The sequence below is a fragment of the Papilio polytes genome, unplaced genomic scaffold, assembly GCF_000836215.1.
Source record: "Papilio polytes unplaced genomic scaffold, Ppol_1.0 DF821845.1, whole genome shotgun sequence".
Taxonomy (NCBI): domain Eukaryota; kingdom Metazoa; phylum Arthropoda; class Insecta; order Lepidoptera; family Papilionidae; genus Papilio; species Papilio polytes.
The window spans coordinates 2,151,362-2,171,869 of NW_013527359.1; the positions used below are offsets into that span (position 1 = coordinate 2,151,362).

At 33.1% G+C, this 20,508-nt stretch overlaps 1 protein-coding gene across 1 annotated transcript in view; it reads right to left on the minus strand.

Moving 5' to 3' along the window:
* Positions 1-20,508, minus strand: part of LOC106108105 (voltage-dependent calcium channel type A subunit alpha-1) — a 62,208-nt gene that overhangs the window by 22,454 nt on the left and 19,246 nt on the right. The window contains exons 2-5 of the mRNA XM_013289190.1: positions 4,114-4,248; positions 1,902-2,034; positions 1,512-1,651; positions 360-457 (exon numbers count right to left, since the gene is read on the minus strand). Coding sequence (XP_013144644.1) covers positions 360-457; positions 1,512-1,651; positions 1,902-2,034; positions 4,114-4,248 — 506 coding nt within the window. The remainder of the gene's footprint in view (positions 1-359; positions 458-1,511; positions 1,652-1,901; positions 2,035-4,113; positions 4,249-20,508) is intronic.

A 20,508-nucleotide genomic window follows, 5' to 3' on the forward strand; every position in this document is an offset into this window, starting at 1 on the left:
ACTTTATATCATGAACATATTTAATGATACTAAGCACAAGAATAATATTTAAACTATTATAAGGTGAAACGACAAAAGATCTAAAGGCAAAAAGAAACAATGAAAACAGTAAGACATCGACAAGTCAAAGATGATAAATAACGTGCAGATCGAACTTTGATAGGTATGCTGCTGTTCTATACGTTCCACGTAGGCTTTTTAAAGAAAATAATTACTTCATTATTATAAACGTAGGGTTCAACAGACTTTAATATTAAGATTTAACTGATAAAAGATGTTGCAGTGGATTGTATAGAACAGCAAATGGTTGGACAATGGCAAGGCTACGAATGCTAAACTAATAATGTTCTAGAACTCACTAGGAACGCCCGAAACTAATTTAAGGGGCCTCAGCACCCTAATGGCACGCAAGGTCCTGAAGTCGACGTCGGGCGCGACCGGCAGCTGCGTGATGATGCTGCCAAACACACATCACTCGATACTATAGCCTGCACTAGCAGCTAGTTAATGTAAAACTTACTACCAAGAATTGTGCTTGACATACTCCAACGTCCAATTCTCAAACTGTTACATTTGTCAAACCTTGCACTCATGTGCACGTAAGTAATTTTGAAAATTATCGTTCAACAAACACAAATCTTCTTTACAAATTTACATTTTATGGTCACACTAGCTTATTCTCTACTGTCTAGGTATTGTGACTAATTAATACAATATTATTCACACGTTAAATCATAATAATTTTAAACTAAATGCGCCATGTTTATTCACACCTATATAATAATTGTTTTAACTAAATTCTTACATTTAGCCTTTATTTGGAATACCTACACAATACACAATAAAAACAATAGCAAGTTTTAACTATTATGCAACACGTAAAATAGCCGAAATCCAAAAATTACGTACATTTAACATTGTCCATTAAAATTGTTCAAATCACACATTTCTAAAGTGTAAACGAATTCTCTCATAAATTGCAAGAAACCGATGCTACATTCTCACTAAGAATCAAAAGAACAAAAAATACTATTATCAAATCTAGAGACATAGTTCCTCTACGTCAAAAAGTTCGAAGATCGAAAATGTCTAGCGAGAATGTTCTATACAATATAAAGGTATTTATTATGTGAACTTTCGCCAATTACTGTGAATTACTTGGTATCCGCGAGACGAGCTTCAGAGGCCTCAGCACTCTGAACGAGCGCAGCATCCGCAGGTCTACGTCCACGTTGTATTCGGCGAATATCGTCATCGACCTAGTTTTTGTTATCGAAGGTTTCAGTAATCACAGCATTTACCTCTGCCCTATCTAATTCAATATCATTCCATGCTCTTTACATTCCAATTATTTGCACTCGCCAATCGTCAGGCATCAAAATAGAATTAATTCGTTCTTTTTGATTCGTTTTGATAATTGAAAAAAAATTCCGAATTTGATTGATGTGATGGCTAATATCGATTGAACTTTTGATGTAGATATATTGAAATGTTAATAAAACATCACTTACCCAGTTACTACAACGAAAAAATCCATAATGTTCCAAACGTTCCTAAGATACGATCCCCTGTGTAAAACAAAACCTAAGGCTAATATTTTTAACGAGGCTTCTACACAAAATATTCCTAAAAAGTACGCCTCGGTCTTTTCCTGAAACAAACAATATTTACATGTTAATTATCAATCATAAAAAAGAATTTAAAGCTGCATCAAGTTCTTCAGAGTGTAAATTTACTATAACAAATATGTACGTAACAAAGACCAAATTATATGGTAGTTAAAATTACACATGTGCAACATTTGTGGTGCAACGTTAGGACTTGTGATACATTTCACTTCGTATTCCGTTACTGCGTCGACGTATAACATATTTCTTTAAAATGTATAAATTTATATTTACCAAGTTCTGTGCTAAGATGGTCTTATCGCCGTTGGGCAGATGCTCCTCCAGCGCCAGCACCACGCAGTTGGCGATGATGGTCAGCAGCACCGCGTACTCGAAGGGCGGCCACTCGATGATGAACTTCGTATACCTGGAATACACCGTTATTCTAATAAGATATTGCGATTTTGACAATGATAAACAGTACCATCTATACTATTATAACAACGCGTAAACACACACTTCTTTGTTGCCTAAGATGTCAGCAATTACAATATATTTTTAAATTATTTTTTTTTTAATAAAAAGCCCTACACTTGCGTCACGCTTTATGCTATATATTTTAACGCCATTAAACTTAGGGGGTAAATATTTTGGATAAAAACCCTATTGTGGGAATGAGACTATAAGTTGCTGCCAACATCAAGAAAGCAAGGTTGTCGTCATATCTTGTTTGCAATGTTTGCATTTGATATCGAGAATTTGACAAATGTAAACAATGAAATAAAGTTTTTATAATTTCATGCGGATGAAGCCGCACGAGAACAGCTAGTTATTAATAAAATCTATAGGAGACATACTAAATAATACCCTGCCTCCTGAAACACAGTTATTACTCATTTAGGTGACAGAGTCCCACTGACTATACAAAACTGTTTTGGATTAATAAAGAATTTTTTAAAATCCATTAAAAAGTAAGCGATTCAAATGTGCTAATACTTTAATTTCTATACTTCTACACTAATGTTATAAAGAGAAAAGATTTGTATTTGTGTATGTATTAAAATGACTCAAAAATTACTAGGCCGATTTTAAAAATTCTTTCAGCATTTGAAAGATAATTTATCTGTGAGTAACATAGTCTATATTACTTAATTTTACGCGGGCGATGTCGCTAGAATTTGATATTTTCATAATTTAATGTGCACAAACGTTTCAACGACATTTTAAAGTTAAATTCAAATCGATAACATGTCTGGAATTACGTTAGTGTAGTCATAGAGTATGTTTTAATGTCATTAGGCGCATTGTGAAGTGGACGTTGTGTACGATTATAGCATTAGCTTTCTATTACACGACCCATTTCCCGCGCTGCTCACTTCGCCGGGACACCGGCATGATGCACTTAATGAGCGAGCTCACTACCGTCTCATATCAAGATAACTTAATTTATTCATAGGTATCAAAATAACTTTCATAATACAGGAAGTGAATAAAAAACTTGTTTTCAATGTTTTTTTTTAGATTATGGCGTCAGGATTATGTCGCTAGTGGCGAAATTAGTATATTAGAGGAAGTTTGAGAGTATCCCCAGTGGTTGAGAAATTAAGAAGTAAAAGGTTAACAGTATGAGCATGTTATGAGTGTGGAAGGGTACACCAGTAGACATAGACCTAGAAAGAGATGGATTGCGTGAAAGATGCGGGATCAAGAAGGGAGTGATGACTGAGATGACGGATGAGAGTTATTTGGAGGACGAAAACTCGGTGCGCCGACCCTATGGGAGTATCATAAGGTAGGGGAGATGATTATGTCGGTAGTAGAATGGTTACAATAGATGTCAATATATCGGAATGAACACTTGAAATGTCTAGTTATTTTTGCCTTTTCTATATTGCTAATTAAATGTTACTTTGTCTAAACTGGCTTTATTATCTTATGATAGAAAATATAATTTACAAAAAAATAACTAAGCAATCTAGCATAGTGAGGTCAGAGCACAGCGTCTCAACGAGTCGAATGGATTAACGTGCCTTTCGAAGCTTGAAGGCGCTCGAGAACAAATACTAAAGCGCGCAGCGTTCGGCCCGCTGCAACTTGACTTTGATGATCGCTTAAACTATCGCCCATCGAAAGAGCTTTTCATCATTTTGTTTCTAAATAAAATAATATTTATAGTACGCTGACTTTTTTAATAACTGTTTAACTATAAAGTGAGCTACTTTTAAATGAGATGCTCAATGTATTTCTTTCAATGTTTTGTGTGAGTTTTATCTTGTGATTATAGATATATTTACATTAATAACAAAACAAAAAAAATCTGCTAAGTTTCTGAAAAATTGAACAATACAATTACCTAAAGTTATAGTTTTGTAGTTAAAATTATTTTAATAAGTGGGATGAACTTTAGAATTTTAACGTAAAATGAAAGTCTATTGATAATTAGGCTTTGGTATGGAACAAGTGATAAAAAGGTTGCTAGTCATATAAAATAATTATGAATACGTACCTCCGTATGGGATTTTCGTCGGAGAATATGAAGAGCGAGCTGGGCCCCGGAGTAGCGGGCTGATGCGCGCCGCCCATGGTATCAGCTGGCGCCGCACGAGCCTGCGCGCCCGCCGCCTCCTGCGCTGCCGCCAACCTGTAATACGCGAACATACCATTCTTATTACACTAATAAGTTACAATATTACTACACCGAACTCCGACAAAATGCACATGCCTCTCCACTTAATGAAAAACTCCATAAAAGTATCAGTTTACACAAAAACACAATTTTAATCTAGTTTTCAGTGAAACAATTTTATAGTTTTTTTAATAGTGAATGAAAAAAACAGTAGCTTTTATTAAAACAGTAAAATAAGTAATTATTGGTATGTTAATGCTCAAAAGTATTCCACAAGAATTGTCCGTTAACTTCCTCGATGTTCAGTCAAATTCAATGGGAATAAGCTAGCGTACCCATGTATAGAATTTCACCTTTATCGGGATGTTATCACAGACTTATGAAAAAAATTGTATTATTTTTAACACTGAAACGTTTCAAATCATATCCATACAGTAAATTATATTGCCGGCCAGTGTTGTGTTACAATTTCACATTTCCACTGAACTCGACTTCATTGAAATGCATTCAACCTTTTTGTATTCGCGTTTTCTTTTTAATTAATTAATAGAAGTAAACAAGTGTTAAAACGATTTTAATTTTCATTCTCGATATTTAACGACAATATTGTGGTTAATTGACGGTCGCATTTACAACGTCCAACATTTTCCCTGCGCTCACAAAAGTCATTATTTCATTATAACACGCCACGCGGTTATTGAAGCTATTAAAAATTAAAATTATTTATATCATATCGGCTGCTCGCGATCTTGTTTTTATCCCTTTAGCTTTTGCACATTTTAATGTAAATGATTTGTACGTTATTAAAACATTTAAAGCCATTTTTCCTAATAATTTTTAAACGAATTTTATTTACATTTGTTTATATTTATTAGTAAATACAGGTACTATCAAATTTAAAACGCTTTCACCGTGTTAATTCCTTCAGTCTCATAGAACGGTTAATTTCTTCAGTTCAACGAACTTGAATAGATTATAAAGGTTCGATGATTATTATTAATTGGCTCATTAGTGATATGAGAGTTTTAGTGAAAAAATAAAACATTTTAAAATGTATAGTATGTACATGTTGACTATACATGTACATGTATAGTCAACATGATAGTACAAATAGTACAAATATATAGTACATTATTCAGACTTTTATTTGGTCTGATCAGCAGCTGGCAGCTGTTCCTAAAACTTTTGACTGAATCAATTTTAATTTTAGTATAAGAACATACAACAATACAATATGCATTATAATGAAAACGAATAACTTTCCTTATATTAGGAGTAACGTACAGTCAACTAAATAAACATGAAATACTAGCTGTTGCTTGCGACTTCGCCCGCGCGAATTAAAAAAAATATAAACATAGCCTAAGTTACTCAGGGATAACGTAGTTTTTAATGGTGAAAGTATTTTTGAAATCGGCTCAGTAGTTTTTGAGTTATTACGATACATACGAAAATACAAATCTTTCCTCTTTATAATATTAGTATAAATTTATAAATATGTCTACACTTGTCTGCCCGTTCCCACCATGTTTATACTTTTAACGGATAAAAATATACAGTATTTTTTAAACCGAATACCCATACAAAACTAAAGTTTAAGAAATGTACACATTTATGCAGCTGACTGTACCCGTATACTGTTGATTGATATTTAATGCATAGTCTATTAGCGTAGTCAGTGTGCTTTCATATTATCTAAGTTATGCATAGATTGAATAGACAGGCGAAATGTAGGTCAGTGCCTCGACCGTTACTATAACAGTGGTGCGCCTCATGCCTGTGCTCTTTGGTCTTCGTAGCGAGTAATTCTATATAAAACAGCGTATATTTGCACAGAAAATCGGACAAGTTATGATATATGTTCTGAAATTGATTTTTGAACTATCATTATATTTGTACAAAGTTTACCTAAGAGGTTTTATTATTTACACAGACATAAATTATGGATGGCAAATAATACGCTTCATCTCTTTTCTGTCATAATCAAACCCTTCCCGTTGATTTAAAATATAACCTTTTTACTCAGTGATAATTTTTTAATTATCAAGTCATTACAGTCGTTTCGGAGCCTATTCAACAAAGCTACAAGAATTTTCTCTTCCTAATATTAGTATCGATAGATTGGATTATCTCGGAGTATCTAGTGGAAAACACCAATGTAGTTTAAAAGTCATGATAAATGTATTAAAGCATTCCCATTTTCGGTAAATTCAGGTGTCCACATTTTTCAATAGGCGCCTTAAAAAAACTTATGACATATTGATACTTATCTTTACTTCTATACTATTATAATAAAGCGTAACACACACTTCTTTGTTGCCTAAGATGTCAGCAATTACAGCACATATTTGAATAATTATTTTTTTAATAAAAAACCCTACACTTAGGTCACGCTTTAGGCTATTCATTTTCACGCCAAATAACTTAGTGGGTAAATGTTTTGGACAAAAAGCCTAATTTGGGAAAAAGACCATAAGGTGCTGCGAACATCAAGGAGGCAAGGTTGCCAAGTTTTGTCATGTAATGTCATTTTGACATTTGCAATTGACAATTTGACACATGTAAACAATAAAATAATTTTATGCTGATGAAATCGCACGGGAACAGCTAGTGATATAAACGAGCAATCTAAACCGTTGTCGTGTAATATGATAATACATTTCTTTCTATCTTAACCCTTCATATAATTGTCACGCTACGAAGTGGTAATATAATGAAAGTTGTAAACTAGTTGCATATATTATGTAAAACCTACCACATGATATGGAAATGAATAAATAGATGGAAATTTAATTAGTGCTCCATACATTTTAGTTAGGAAGGATTTAATATAAAACAATTAAAGAATATCTCTAAAAATGTTCGTTATTCTAAATGAAAACCTCTAAAAAATTAAAATAACAATAAACAAACTTGTAAAGATGTAAAGACTGCGTGCCAATGCCAAATTGAAAACAAAGCTCATCTTATGCCTGAAAGTTTAGGTGTACTGAATGTGGACTGATCAGCATCAGCTCCATGACGAAGATGCTTTTTCGTACTTCAGTAAATTTATAACCTACTAGCTTTCGCCCGCGACTCCGTTCACGGGGAATTAAAAAAAAACAAAAGTGAGTAGCTTATGTGTTCTTCCAGACTATCTTCTACATCAACACTAAATTTTATCGAAATCCGTTCAGCCGTTTAAGCTACAAACTCTAACAAACATCCATCCATCTAAACTTTCGCATTTATAATATTAAGTATGATGTATGTATGATTCAATCCATAGCCGACTTAGTGAAATGATCCAACGCTCCAATACATTGAAATAATTCAGCATGTTCTTAAATATACGACTAGCAAAAGATTAGCTAAACAAAGCAAATAAAAATAACAAATGTTTGTAGATAACAAAGACTCAGTCTGCACTCAGTTTCATTTAACTTACTACACTTTTTCACCGCTAGATAAATTCAAGTGAAAAAGTAAAAGTCACGGAACGTACATTAAATTAATTAAGCCGAGTCGGTGTGTTACGAACGGTTCGGTACACCCGGGGGATGATCGCTGTAGATTGAATGTGTTTCCCTTGACCGGAAGTCTGTGTTTATGAATTTTGAATCATTTTTTAATTATAAATTACTTTTGAATTTGGAATTTCGCTTAATTCCAAATTTGAAATTAAAAAAAGCTGACTATAGAACGACGAATTATTATTTGAATAAAAATAGATATTTATATTGAGAGATATGAGAAACAGAATTCACGAGAAACCTAATGGATACTGTATTCCTTTATACGTATAACTTTTAACAACTCTTGCTTCTTAGAAATTGAATCGATTTTAAACTTCATAAGACTATTAATAAGTAAGCGTAAACATCTTAGATAACATGTCTAGACAGTTATGTAACAATTTCAATACTTCGATGTAACATTAAAGTGATATATTTAAATATAACTGTATGTATATTTGTCCGTCTATAGAGGAAATCAGAAGCGGGAGGTAGCATTGTGGAAGCGTCTATTGACCGCAAACGAATGCAAGCTCGGTATAGAAAATCCGCTAATGTGATTCCATTGTGAAAAGAAAATATAGCTAGATTTAATACATTACGATGTAATCAGGCCCGAGTTCTGAGCGAAGGATTCCTTTGCAAATGGATAATCTATAAATCTATTAAATAAATATATAGTTTTTACGATTTACGGAAACCATTTCTTTAAATTAACATTTGTATCCCAAAACTTAAATAATTAGAAATTTTTGTAACTTAATACGCAAAGGTAGAAGATCAAGATTATAGACGATATAACATAATTATTGTGTATTATTAAAAAAAAAAGTTATAAAAAAATCAAACCGTTCTAGCTCAAAATGTTCTTATAACACTCATATATACATACTCGCGAAAACATTGTCCAAAAACTACGTAGCTGTTTACATAACCTACATAACAATATTTTACTTACGTTGGCATCTCCATAGTTTCCTGATCATTTGTCAAAGAACTAATATTTTTTGCACTTAGAAGTACAAATAACTTTCACTGAAGTATACAGTAACAAAAAAATAATTTAAGAACACAGACATCAGAGCTAAATGACTGACAAACGTCAAAAGCAATCGATTAATAAACAAGACTACCCACAATAAGATTTATTATCAAACCTAGTGAAAAAGATCTGAAAAAATAGCATTAAATTGTGTGGTGCAAACTATAATCTTTTAATTTATATTGAGACTATCTATTCCTGTGCGGTTTCATCCGCATTATATTATAAAAACTTTATTTTATTGTTTACATTTGTGAAATGTCAAAATTGAAATGCATTAATGATAATCTTGATTCTATGATTGGCAGCTGGTAGTTTATGGTCCCTTACCCACGTGAAGGTTTTTTCCAATTCATTTACCCTAAGTTTAAAAGTGTGAAAATGTATAACTTAAGCGTGTCGTAAGTGTAGGGTTATTATAAAAGACATAATTATTCAAAAATATTCTGTGATTGCTGAGATCACGAAATAGTGTGTGTTTACGTTTTATCACATTATTAACTTTAGCCCGCGTCTATGTCCGCGTGCAATTAAAAATATTGAGTAGCCCATGTTTTGAGTTCCAGATTATTCTCTATATCTGTACCAAATTTCATTGAAATCCGTTCAGCCGTTTAGGCTACAAACTCTAACAAACAACCATCCATCTAAACTTTCGCATTTATAATATTGGTATGATATGAAATATGAAGTATAGAAGTCTAGATTAGTGAAGTATTACAGAACGAAACATAAAAAGTAGCTATCGCATATGAGGGACATTTAAATTTTTAATGCGTTTTATTCAGAAAGATATCCATATTATATGTAGGTTTAGTTTAATAGTATAGTGTAGTGACCCACTGGGACATACGAGTATGTGCGGCGTATGTATGTCATGTCACTGGATACTTAAACGATACATTTAATATTGCAAATTAACTTAATGGATTACGTTGGCAGTTTTATTTACGGTATCATTATTTGTATTCATGTGTTTAAAAAAAAACTTTTGCTTTTAAAAAACACCAGAGACAAGTTTATAGATCTTGTCAACTGTCATCATCATTTTTGTCTACTAGTGGACATAGGTTCGCAATTCCACAGAATGCTCATCCAACGACTCGTCTCCGTACGCAGTAAGTTGTTGGGTCTCATAGATGGCGGACGCCCCACATCCGCGGCCTTTACTCTAGAACTTTCCTACCTCTGGCTTCATGGACAGATGTGACCAATAAACAGCCACTTCAGCCTATGATCTATGAAGTCTATGGAAACTATGTCGTCTTCTTTGGATAACCAAACGACAGATAACCGTCTAATTATGACGTTCCCGATTTTATCCCTTAGAAAAACACTGAGCATAGTTTTGATGATTGATATTAAAAAACTGATTCGATTTATAAAATCAGAAATAATCAACAGTTTTAGATATTTTGTCTGGTTTTTACAAAAATAAAACGGAAGAGATCAGTTTTTGGGTGTTTTACGTTAAGATAGTGGTTGACGCCAGCAACAAAATATGTTGCACGGGAGGGCCCGCTCGAATGGTGCAATACCACGAACATACAGGAGACAGACTTGAAGTGGAAGTAATTTAGCGTTTAGCGTGACCTTACAGAAGGCCCCTTTCTGAATGAAGAAGGAACTGGATTTCGGTGAATCCTCATGATATGAGAAAAAGATGTTGTGAATCTTTCTTGCAGTTCATTATTAAAATCTTAAGAATATCTCCGTGCGTTTTATTATCTTATTCCGACAATTATATAACTAAGTCATGGTGTTATGTCGCCAATTTTTGGAAAAAATTGTTACACTTGGCCACTTTCCATTTTCGTTGTTTTTATTGCTTAAATAAACTTTTGGCACACCATAGTTATTCGATGATTTATTAGTTCTGCATTGCTTCTCATTTTTGAACTTTCAGGACGCGTTTTAGTAACAATGTTTTAATAAAAACACAGTCAAATTGCACTAGAAAAAATTGTAGATCAAATCATTGAGATTCTGATGAATTAAAAATTGTAACGAAGTAAATATCAATAGTTTTCAAGATAAATCTCACTAAATATGTAGAATCTGCTTAATTTTTGTACAAAAAGAGAAGGAGATCGCCTAATATAATGTCCGTGGATCAAATACATTTACGACATCAAAGAAGCTTAAATATACGATCGGTTTGTGTGATCCAGATTCCCTAAGTAACGATCAGAAGATTCAATGGTATATAATACTATTTATAATTAGTACATAAGTATTATTAGTACGTTTACTTGTTATTAATAGTACAAGAGTTACTGAGCCGTGTCGGCCGGACCGCGCGTATCCACACTACGCAATTCCTAGGGGGCGACTATTCCAATGCGTGATGACGTCACCGATCGATGGACCGCTAGTAACAATGCTATACAGAATGTGTCATTGTTATTATATTATTATTGGTGCTAATATATTTGTTATTTTTTAACGAATTTGCGGAACATTCATGAATACATGAGAACACTTTCTTAACTTGACTTACTTTAATTGTATAAAATAATATAAATATAAAATATAAAATATTTCTAAGTAATATGAAAAAAAAGGTATAAAATTATTAATTTAAAATAATAATCTTCAGAATTATAGGCAATCTATACTATAATATAACGTAAACAAACGCTCCTTTGTTGCCTAAGACGTCAGCAATTACAGCATATTTTATAATTCTTTCTTTAAAAAAAGCCGTACACTTACGTCACGCTTTAGGCTATATATTTTCACACTGTTAAAAATAGAGGGTTAATAAATTGGAAAAAAAAACTTCATGTGGGAAAGAGACCATAAACTACAAGCTGCCAACATTAAGGAAACAAAGTTGCCATGGATTGTCATTATGTCATGTGATTTGGACATTTGCAATTAATAATTTGACATATGTAAACAATAAACTTAAAATTTTCATAATCTTGTGCGGATGAAGTCGCATGGGAACAGCTTGTATTATAATACATGCATTATTAAATTAATAATCACTAAATATTATTAAATCCAAACAAAACCTCATTAAAGTTATATAACCAAAAAAGCTTAAACAATGAAAAACCACTTAGTACCTTTACTTTTTTTTGTTAACAAATAAAAAAATACTTTTACATTAATTTTAAAGATAGCATCATGAACTAGTTCTGAAATCATATAACGTTACATTAAAATGCAATATGAAACCGGCATACCGCAGAAATTCAAATTTAATGCAAGAGTTTAAGCATTGTTAACAACAAGAAATGAGTTTGCGTAGGGGCGGGACGCGGTCGAAATATAGGTCATACGAACGTCACGACATTGACAAATTATAAGTATAGCTACGCCATAGGGTTGTCTCAGCCGATCTGCCATTAACATAACAGCCACACTGACCTCGAGCCTCACATCGATACGAAAAAAATATTCTCTGGGTGCGCTCCAAAACGAGTGGGGCCTGGGCCGGAGCCGGGAGACGCGACGGCGCCGGAGAGCGTCCCGACACTATGGCGCCGCGCTCACAACTAGGGCTGCCCCAATGCGGATAAAACTTGAATTATGGTACTCCCTTTTTGTTGAAATATATTATAATATTATATAATTTAAGAATTAACAGCATGATATGTTCTATATGAGATTACAAATTTATATAGCATAGTACTATTAATACGTTACAATACAGCTATCGAAATAGATAAGATTTTATTTAAAAGTCAAATGCAAATTAGAGAAGACAATTATGCATGTGGGAGTCTATATTTGTCTCCAATAGTAATAGATCTACTCTAAGGTCACTAGAAGATATTATTACAAAAGTAAGAACTTTTTATAAAACCGAATCGTACAATAAAATATTTTTTCCAAGACATCCTTCATTACTCGATCAGTCGACTTTTTTAATAAGCTTTCATTCACAATTTCTACCCACAACAAAGCTGGCGTCGTTTCCGATACTATTGTTTTGTCTTTCAGAAATCTGCGTAGTAATTAGGAAGGGAGTTAGGGAGTAATGTCTTTGATTAAAATCAAGATGCTTATGTCTTTCACTTTGTGAATAAAAATAGATACGGGAGTAAATAAAAGTTTGCCTTTTAATAATACCCTACTGACCTAAGGATCATGATTTCACGCGCATAGGAACTTCTTTGTCCGTTCTTTGTTAACATACATACTCCTTTGTAAATATCCTGTTTACCACAGACAGTAACTTGTTTTAATTTATTTTTTAAAAAACTAAAACAGTAGTTTCGCGTAATTGTCACGTAACAAACACGAGTCGTATAATTACAGAGGGTAAAAATAGGTCGCTAAATAATTGGGGGAATACACAATATGGCGTGATTTCGCTTTGACTTTTAAATTCATGAGAATCGTAGCATACTTTCCGAGAATTGCCATCGCAACGGTGACGCATCAATTGACCTAGAATCTGGGATCCGTTTGGATTTCCTATGAACTTGTGCGGTGATAGTAAACCGAATGCATGCACGCTTGTTGATTCCCATTCCAAGTAAATATACGCACAAATGAACACACTCACGCTTCTACACGCTCATAGAAACAAACGTTTATACAATTTCACACAGAATTGCACAATTTAGAACTAAGTTAAAGCATGAATGTTGTTCCTTATACCATAAATATAAATACGAACAATTAACTATCCATACTAACACTATAAAGAGGATTTAGATTTTTGGATATTTGTATGTATTGAAATAATGTTAAAACTACTGGGCCGATTTCAAAAATTCTTTTACCATTAAAAAGCTACGTTATCTGTGAGTAAGATAGGCTATTACTTTACTACTATTACTACTTTAATTACTTTTTATACTACTACTTTATTACTTTTTTAATTTCAGGCGGGGGAAGTCGCGAGCTACAGCTAGTTGCATACATAATGTATCATGGACTTCTAACATGCTAAAGTATGTTAGAAGTACATAATACTTACGGTATGTTAAAAACTCTGACTTTCTTTATAGTCATTTAATCTTATTTAATACTAGCTGTTGCTCGTGACTTCGTTCACGTGAAGATAATAAAAAAGTATAGCCTTTGTTAATCACAGAGAAATTACCTTTCTAACGGTGATTTTTTGAAAATCAGCTCAGTTTTTTTTGAGTTATTTCAATACGTACAAAATTACAAATCTTTCCTGTGTATATAATAATAAGTATAGATATGATCGATAAGTTAGGAGGCGTAAAATATAATGTCAATAACAGCAGACAAAAATGATAACTAATGGACAAAGGAGGCAATAAATCAAGCAAACACTTTTTGCTAATTACCATAAAACTAGTCTCAGCCTTTAATGTTAATGGTTTTATTGGAAAAAATATTATGCTTTTATTTGTATAACATAAAAACTTAACGAAATTTATGGCACTTAATGCATTTTGTTTAGATTTCGAACGATTGTAATGTACCTCATAAAATTCGTTTTATAAAATTTAATATACAAATGATTTTTTTTTAAATTAAAGCTGATTAAAAGCAAATCATTTAAACTTTCGTGAGACATTTTACAACTAGCTGTTCCCGGGCGACTTCATCCGCATGAAATTATGAACATTTTATTGTATTGTTTACATTTGTCAAATTATCAATTGCAAGTGACAAAATGACATGACAACCTTGTTCCCTTGATGTTGGAAGCAACTTATGGTCTTTATCCCACATTAGGATTTTTATCCAAAATATTTACTTCTTTAATGGCGTTAAAATATATAGCCTAAAGCGTGACGCAAGTGCAGGACTTTTTATTAAAAAATGAATTATTAAAAAACATGCTGTAATTGCTGACATCTTAGGCAACAAAGTGTGTGTTTATACTTTATTATAATAGTATAGATAGTATAGATTATTTTTAATTTTATTGAAGAAGCACGCAGGATCTGAAACTGGTCGGTGCCGTCAGCAGAAAAAATATACGTGAGTTATAGCCGTAAAATAATTAGGTATCTTTAAAATAAATATATTTCGTGCATATAATGTTCTTTGATATAAGTCCTGACCACATTAATTAAGTCCTATACCTCGTATAATGTCTAAAGAGACTCTTATTTTAAACACAAAAATATAATTCCTATTTTTTTTAAACCAGTTAAGTAAATAATATCAAATTTAAGTAATCAAGATAGTCAAAATTTATTAATTCCATTAAAACAGTCCAAGTTGTTAATGAATCCATGTGATTTGCGATTAAATTATGTAACAATTCTGCAGTGAGTTGTCTGGAGAGTCGCCAGAACCTCGCGTCCTTCGTATCCTTCCTGTGAGAGGAGGCGGGCGCGGGGGCGACTGCCTGGCGCCATACGAACGTCACAAAACAAGCGTTTACATAGCTGTAGATATTTAGAGGTCACCGCGGTGAATATTTACGAGATCAACTTTCGTAATGGATCCTTCTGCGACTTAAAACATCCCACGCTAACGTATGAGATAAATGCATGAGTTTTATTGTTAACTAAATGTAGCTCGTGATCTCGCGTGCGTGACATAAAAATATAGCCTATGCTACTCAGTGATAACATAGTTTTTTGAGTTACATATATTAATAACTCCCGACACAAAAATCCTTTTCGATTTCATACACATCTTTCCTCTTTATAATATTAATATTGATTTAGATTAGTACAGATTGATAATGGGAACGGGATATAATGGGGAATGATAATAGGAACGGGGAATAATGGGAAAAAAGCGTCGGTGGCTCAGTGGTTTAAGTACTTGACTTGTAATCTACAGGTCTTGGGTTCGAATCCCACCGCCATGTACCAATGTGATTTTCGATTTTTCAAATTTTCATATGTACATAATTTATCCGACATTGTTACGGTGAAGGAAAACATCGTGATGCAACCTGCACATATCGGTGAAGAAATTCAAAGATATGTGTGAAGTCAACCAACCCGCACTTGGCCAGCGTGGTTGACTATGGCCCAGTCACCCTTATCAGGGTAGGCTCCGAGCCCCTCGGTGGGGACGTATAGTGAGCTGGTGACGTGATAATGGGAACGGAGGCTCTTTGTACATATTCATTTGCTATGAGAAATATAAATGTTTGAGTAAGAAACGATTCTGCATGCAAAAGTTCTGATCTTTGTTCCCTACTCTTAAGAAGACCACGTCTTTTTAACAGCATTAATGAATGAGGTACAGGATGATTTACCTAATAACATGATCCATTAAAATGATGTTTTTTTCGTGACATTTAAGCGATGTATACTGGCAGCATTTTTATTCCATTAAGTCAAACGAGTGAGGTTGTTAATTAGGTTTTAATCATGAAGCCGCATGAACAAGTTCATTAAATGCCAACAGCTTTGATTTCTACGAAGTGCGATTCATGAATTCCGAGAATTGAACTAACGATTCGTGGAATCTCGACACTGACGTTTTTATATTTCATCCTGTATTTATTCTGCCTCATTAATAAATGATTTATTGTTTGTAGTGTAGGATGTGGTCTAATCTCTTGTACTACAGTAATTAAATACTTTTTTTCTTTTGACTGAATGGCCACTGTTTGCCTTGAATAGCCATTTACAGAATCAAAATCTTTAGGTGGCCAAGCGCAGATGGCGCCTAGCCTAAACCTCGTTTATGAGTAACTAAGCTCGAGGGCTCCCTCAGAAGCCTCGGCACGAGCCGTTACTTCGTTATTATTACCGGATTGGAGTAATTACATTGTTGTCGTTTTTTTACGTTTGGTAAGCGCTTGATCACGATCCCACTCGAAGAAAGTGATGATGCAGTCGAAAGATGGTACGTGCTAGCTTGCTAAAAAGCTGTTTAGTCTTTTATTAAGCCCCTCACGTCATATTTGGACGGAAATACTGACGCTGGCAACTTTTACCAATCCCTTGCAGTACGCCCAAGGAATGTTGCTCGCGACTTCGTCCGCGTGGAATTACAAAAAATATGAAAATACAGGCTATAATACTCAGTGATAACGTGGATTTTTAATCGTAAAAGATTTTTTAAATCGACCCAGTAGTTTTTGAATTATTTCAATACATATGGTACAAAATAAAAATCTTTTCTCTTTTAATACTTGTATAGATAAAGATTTACTAAAAGTGATTTATGCCTATTTAATATTTAGTATATTGTTACGAAGGTATGGCAACTTCAGCGTTAATAACCCAGTTTCCACGGCTTGGCAGTTTCGTTGTTTATTATTAGACGTAGGCCGTAGTGTAGGGCTTCGGTGGGGACAATGTGTTTTAACTATCTAATTTGCAACGAAGTGTTAAAAGTACTTTAAAGCGGATCAAGTTAGTATATTTATAAGAATATCTTGTTATTCTGTAATAGTAAATTTACTGTTACATAGCAATTTGTCAATCTAAAAGCATAGGAACAAACGTTGTAAGTATTTTTAAATGTGGTGTATGTAGCAGTTATTAGTGCTTCGTTTTTTTAAAATAATATCCAATGATTTAAGTTCCTTAGCTAGTTTTGTACTCGTCTTTGTGCTTTCATCTATCAACAATTACGTGATTCAATACAAGAATGCCGTAAATACAAGAGTTCACGAAATTGGAGAATTTTATGTGTTCCAATGTACTGTAAACTCAAATTAAAAATTACCGTGTCTCCATCACTAACGACTTGGGTTCAATAATATCATGAATATTAAATAATAGTTTAGTTATTGAATGCAATATTGAATATACTTAGACCATACCAACAATAGAAGTTTTACTGATGTTCACATCAAACTATAAATGCTGGATTATGAAGCTGCTTGACAGAACTCTTCAACATTGGATAATCGTTCACTGCCTTTTATGACAATTAAAATTAAACAATTTAAAGAGTCTATATTCACTTATGATTTCTGGTTATGGTAATTGGAAAAACTTTCCGACAATATCGAAAGGCAAAAATAAATTAAAACGTAAACAATTTAGCATACAAGCAGCGGAATTAAACAAAAATACCAAGACTCTAATGGCTATGTTCAAGTGTGTAACACTATATTAAAAATATATAGCAGTTTATAAGGTCCACATTATTTGAAAACTATTGTATTATCTATTCTTAATATTGTTCCGATTCTTTACTACAATTTTTTTGTGCAACCCTTAAATTGAAATGCCTTCGACCAATCCACGCCCGAGGCGACGAACCCGGCGCGGGCCACAGAGTAAAAAACTACAAAGCGAAGACTGCCTTTTACGTAACCTTCTATTTCAGGCGTGTTCTAAAATTGACTTCCTTAAATAAAATCTAGATATTGTACATTGTTATACTGTATTTTACATCACTTATAAATAATTTAGAATAGATATGTTAAATGGTGAGTTAAAAAATTAAACTCGAAGACGCAAAATATCTGAAAACAGGAATGGAATGGAGTCGCTATCTACCAATCTTACTAATATTATAAGTGCGAAATACTAATATTTTAATTTACGCGGACAACAGCTAGTACAATATAAATAATGAACCAACAAGGACACAATTTCCGTATTCGTAAACATCAAAGTAATTATTTAAATTTAATATTTTAGTAGTAAGTACTGGCATATCGCGTAAGTACTAAACGATGGGAGCTATTATTAAAATAAATATTTCATATTCTTTATCGACACTATACCTATGATTAGATTGCTTATTATTGCTTTGATATCAACCATATTAATATTAGATAAGCCTGTCGTAAACTTCAATATTTGTTTTTTTATTTCAAAACATTTACCGAAAATTATTAGATATTCAGCCTTTTTGTTTTTTTCAATCGTTTTAGTACTTTTCTAAACGGAATGGATGAAAGGAGACTACGTGAGGTAGAAATGCGAATGTTAAGAGGGATGTATGGGGTAACAGGAATGGATATGATACGAAATGACTATATTAGAGGAAGTTTGAGAGTGGCCCCAATATAGAAGGTAAGGAGTAAAAGGCTAGCATGGTATGGGCATTTTACGAGGAGGGATAAATCGCATTTTACAAGGAGAACGTTAGTTATGAGTGTGGAATGGTACACCGGTAGAGGTAGACCTAGAAATAGATAGATGGATTGCGTAAAAGGTGACATCATCAAGAAAGTAGTGACGACCGAGATGACGTATGAAAGAGTTATGTGGAGGACAAAAACCTGTTTCGTCAACACTACGGGAGTAGGATAAGGAGAAAGATGATGATGATGAATCATGTAAAACTATTATAACAATAGTAAAATGAATGATTTCTTGATATGACGGTTATCTGTTATAAGAAAAATGTATATACGAGTACACTTTCTGAGACAATCCTATGGGTAAGAAATTAATCCTTTAACCTTACATATGTGTCAAGACGTCTCCGACAAGTTTTGTTTCAAGGAAAGGTTTATCGTAAGTGAATTATATTTGCCTAGCTTATGTTCAGTGAGTAATGATTTTAAAATGTATATTACCAGGTTTAAATATTTAACTAATGTTATAAATGCGAAAATTTATATGAATGTATGGATGAATGTTTGTTAGAGTTTGTAGCCTAACCTGCTGAACGGATCTCGATGAAATTTGTCAAAGAGCTAGAGGATAGTCTTTTTTTGTCAAATTCTACGTGGCGTCGCGGGCCATAGCTAGTAAAAATAATATTGTCTTTCAGTAAACAATCAGATAAAATATTTGATTTCTTTTACAAATAATGACAGACCAAAATAGCTTTGTAAGATCAACAAATGAAATAAAACAAGTGAATGCATACCGTGTACCTATCGATTGGAGTTGCAAGGTGGTTTATAACGTCATAGCTTAATGTGTTCATACAACCATTTTACTATATTTAGCTTATAGAGTGTCCGATAGTTGTAGCTTGAACAATAAAGTTAAAAATAGTATAAGCAGTTTTTATATAACATTTGCTACTAGATACCACTAGGATGTCTTTAGTGTGTAAAAGCATTGGAGAAAAACGATTATTTTCCTAGGAGACATTGAATAGTTTGTAACTAAAACGAAATACGGAAATATAGTTTAGAGATTACCTATGCTCTGCTCAATCCATGCATGAATTTTTTAAATCAGTTCTAATGAAAAGTCATGTCTAAGAAAGGGGGCACACCTTTGACTAAACTGTCGACTGTCGATTGCTTCGCAGCCATTCCAACAGTTTAGTTGCACAACTAAAAATCAAGTAGTGTGCTCACCTCCATATAAGGTCGTAGAAATTAAAGCGCGACTAAATAATTATGCAGTAGGTTCGTCAAAGGTTACGTTACTGTCCAACTATTGTTATTAAAGAATTGAAGATTAATTTGAAAACCTGTTCTTTATAGGTTTCGATAACAGGTACGCGGCAGTTGGCGATGACAAAAATGAATCGCACCGTATCATCTCGGCTATCGGATATGGAGCAATTTCCCTCCAAAAATGACCGCCACAGAAACGACAGCGATATTGTCGAATGCTGTGCCAACTGACCAGCTATATCTATGATCTTTCTAAGATTCTATGTAAAGATACATAATGTATTTTACTGTCATATAGAAAATATTTGACAATTCAAACGTTTATTTATGTTTTCGCGAATACTCAAACGCTTCTTCCAAGTAGATTCACTCTAAAACACCATCACTGTTTTTTATAGAAGTTATGCCACATTTTTTTTGTAAATATATTTATGAAAGATGCTGATTATTGATAGTAAATTATTGTCAATATTTTAATAATATTTATTCAATATTTAATTACATAGAACGATAATTTTAATGGAAAAGACATCAACGACTAAAGACTAAGATGTCTC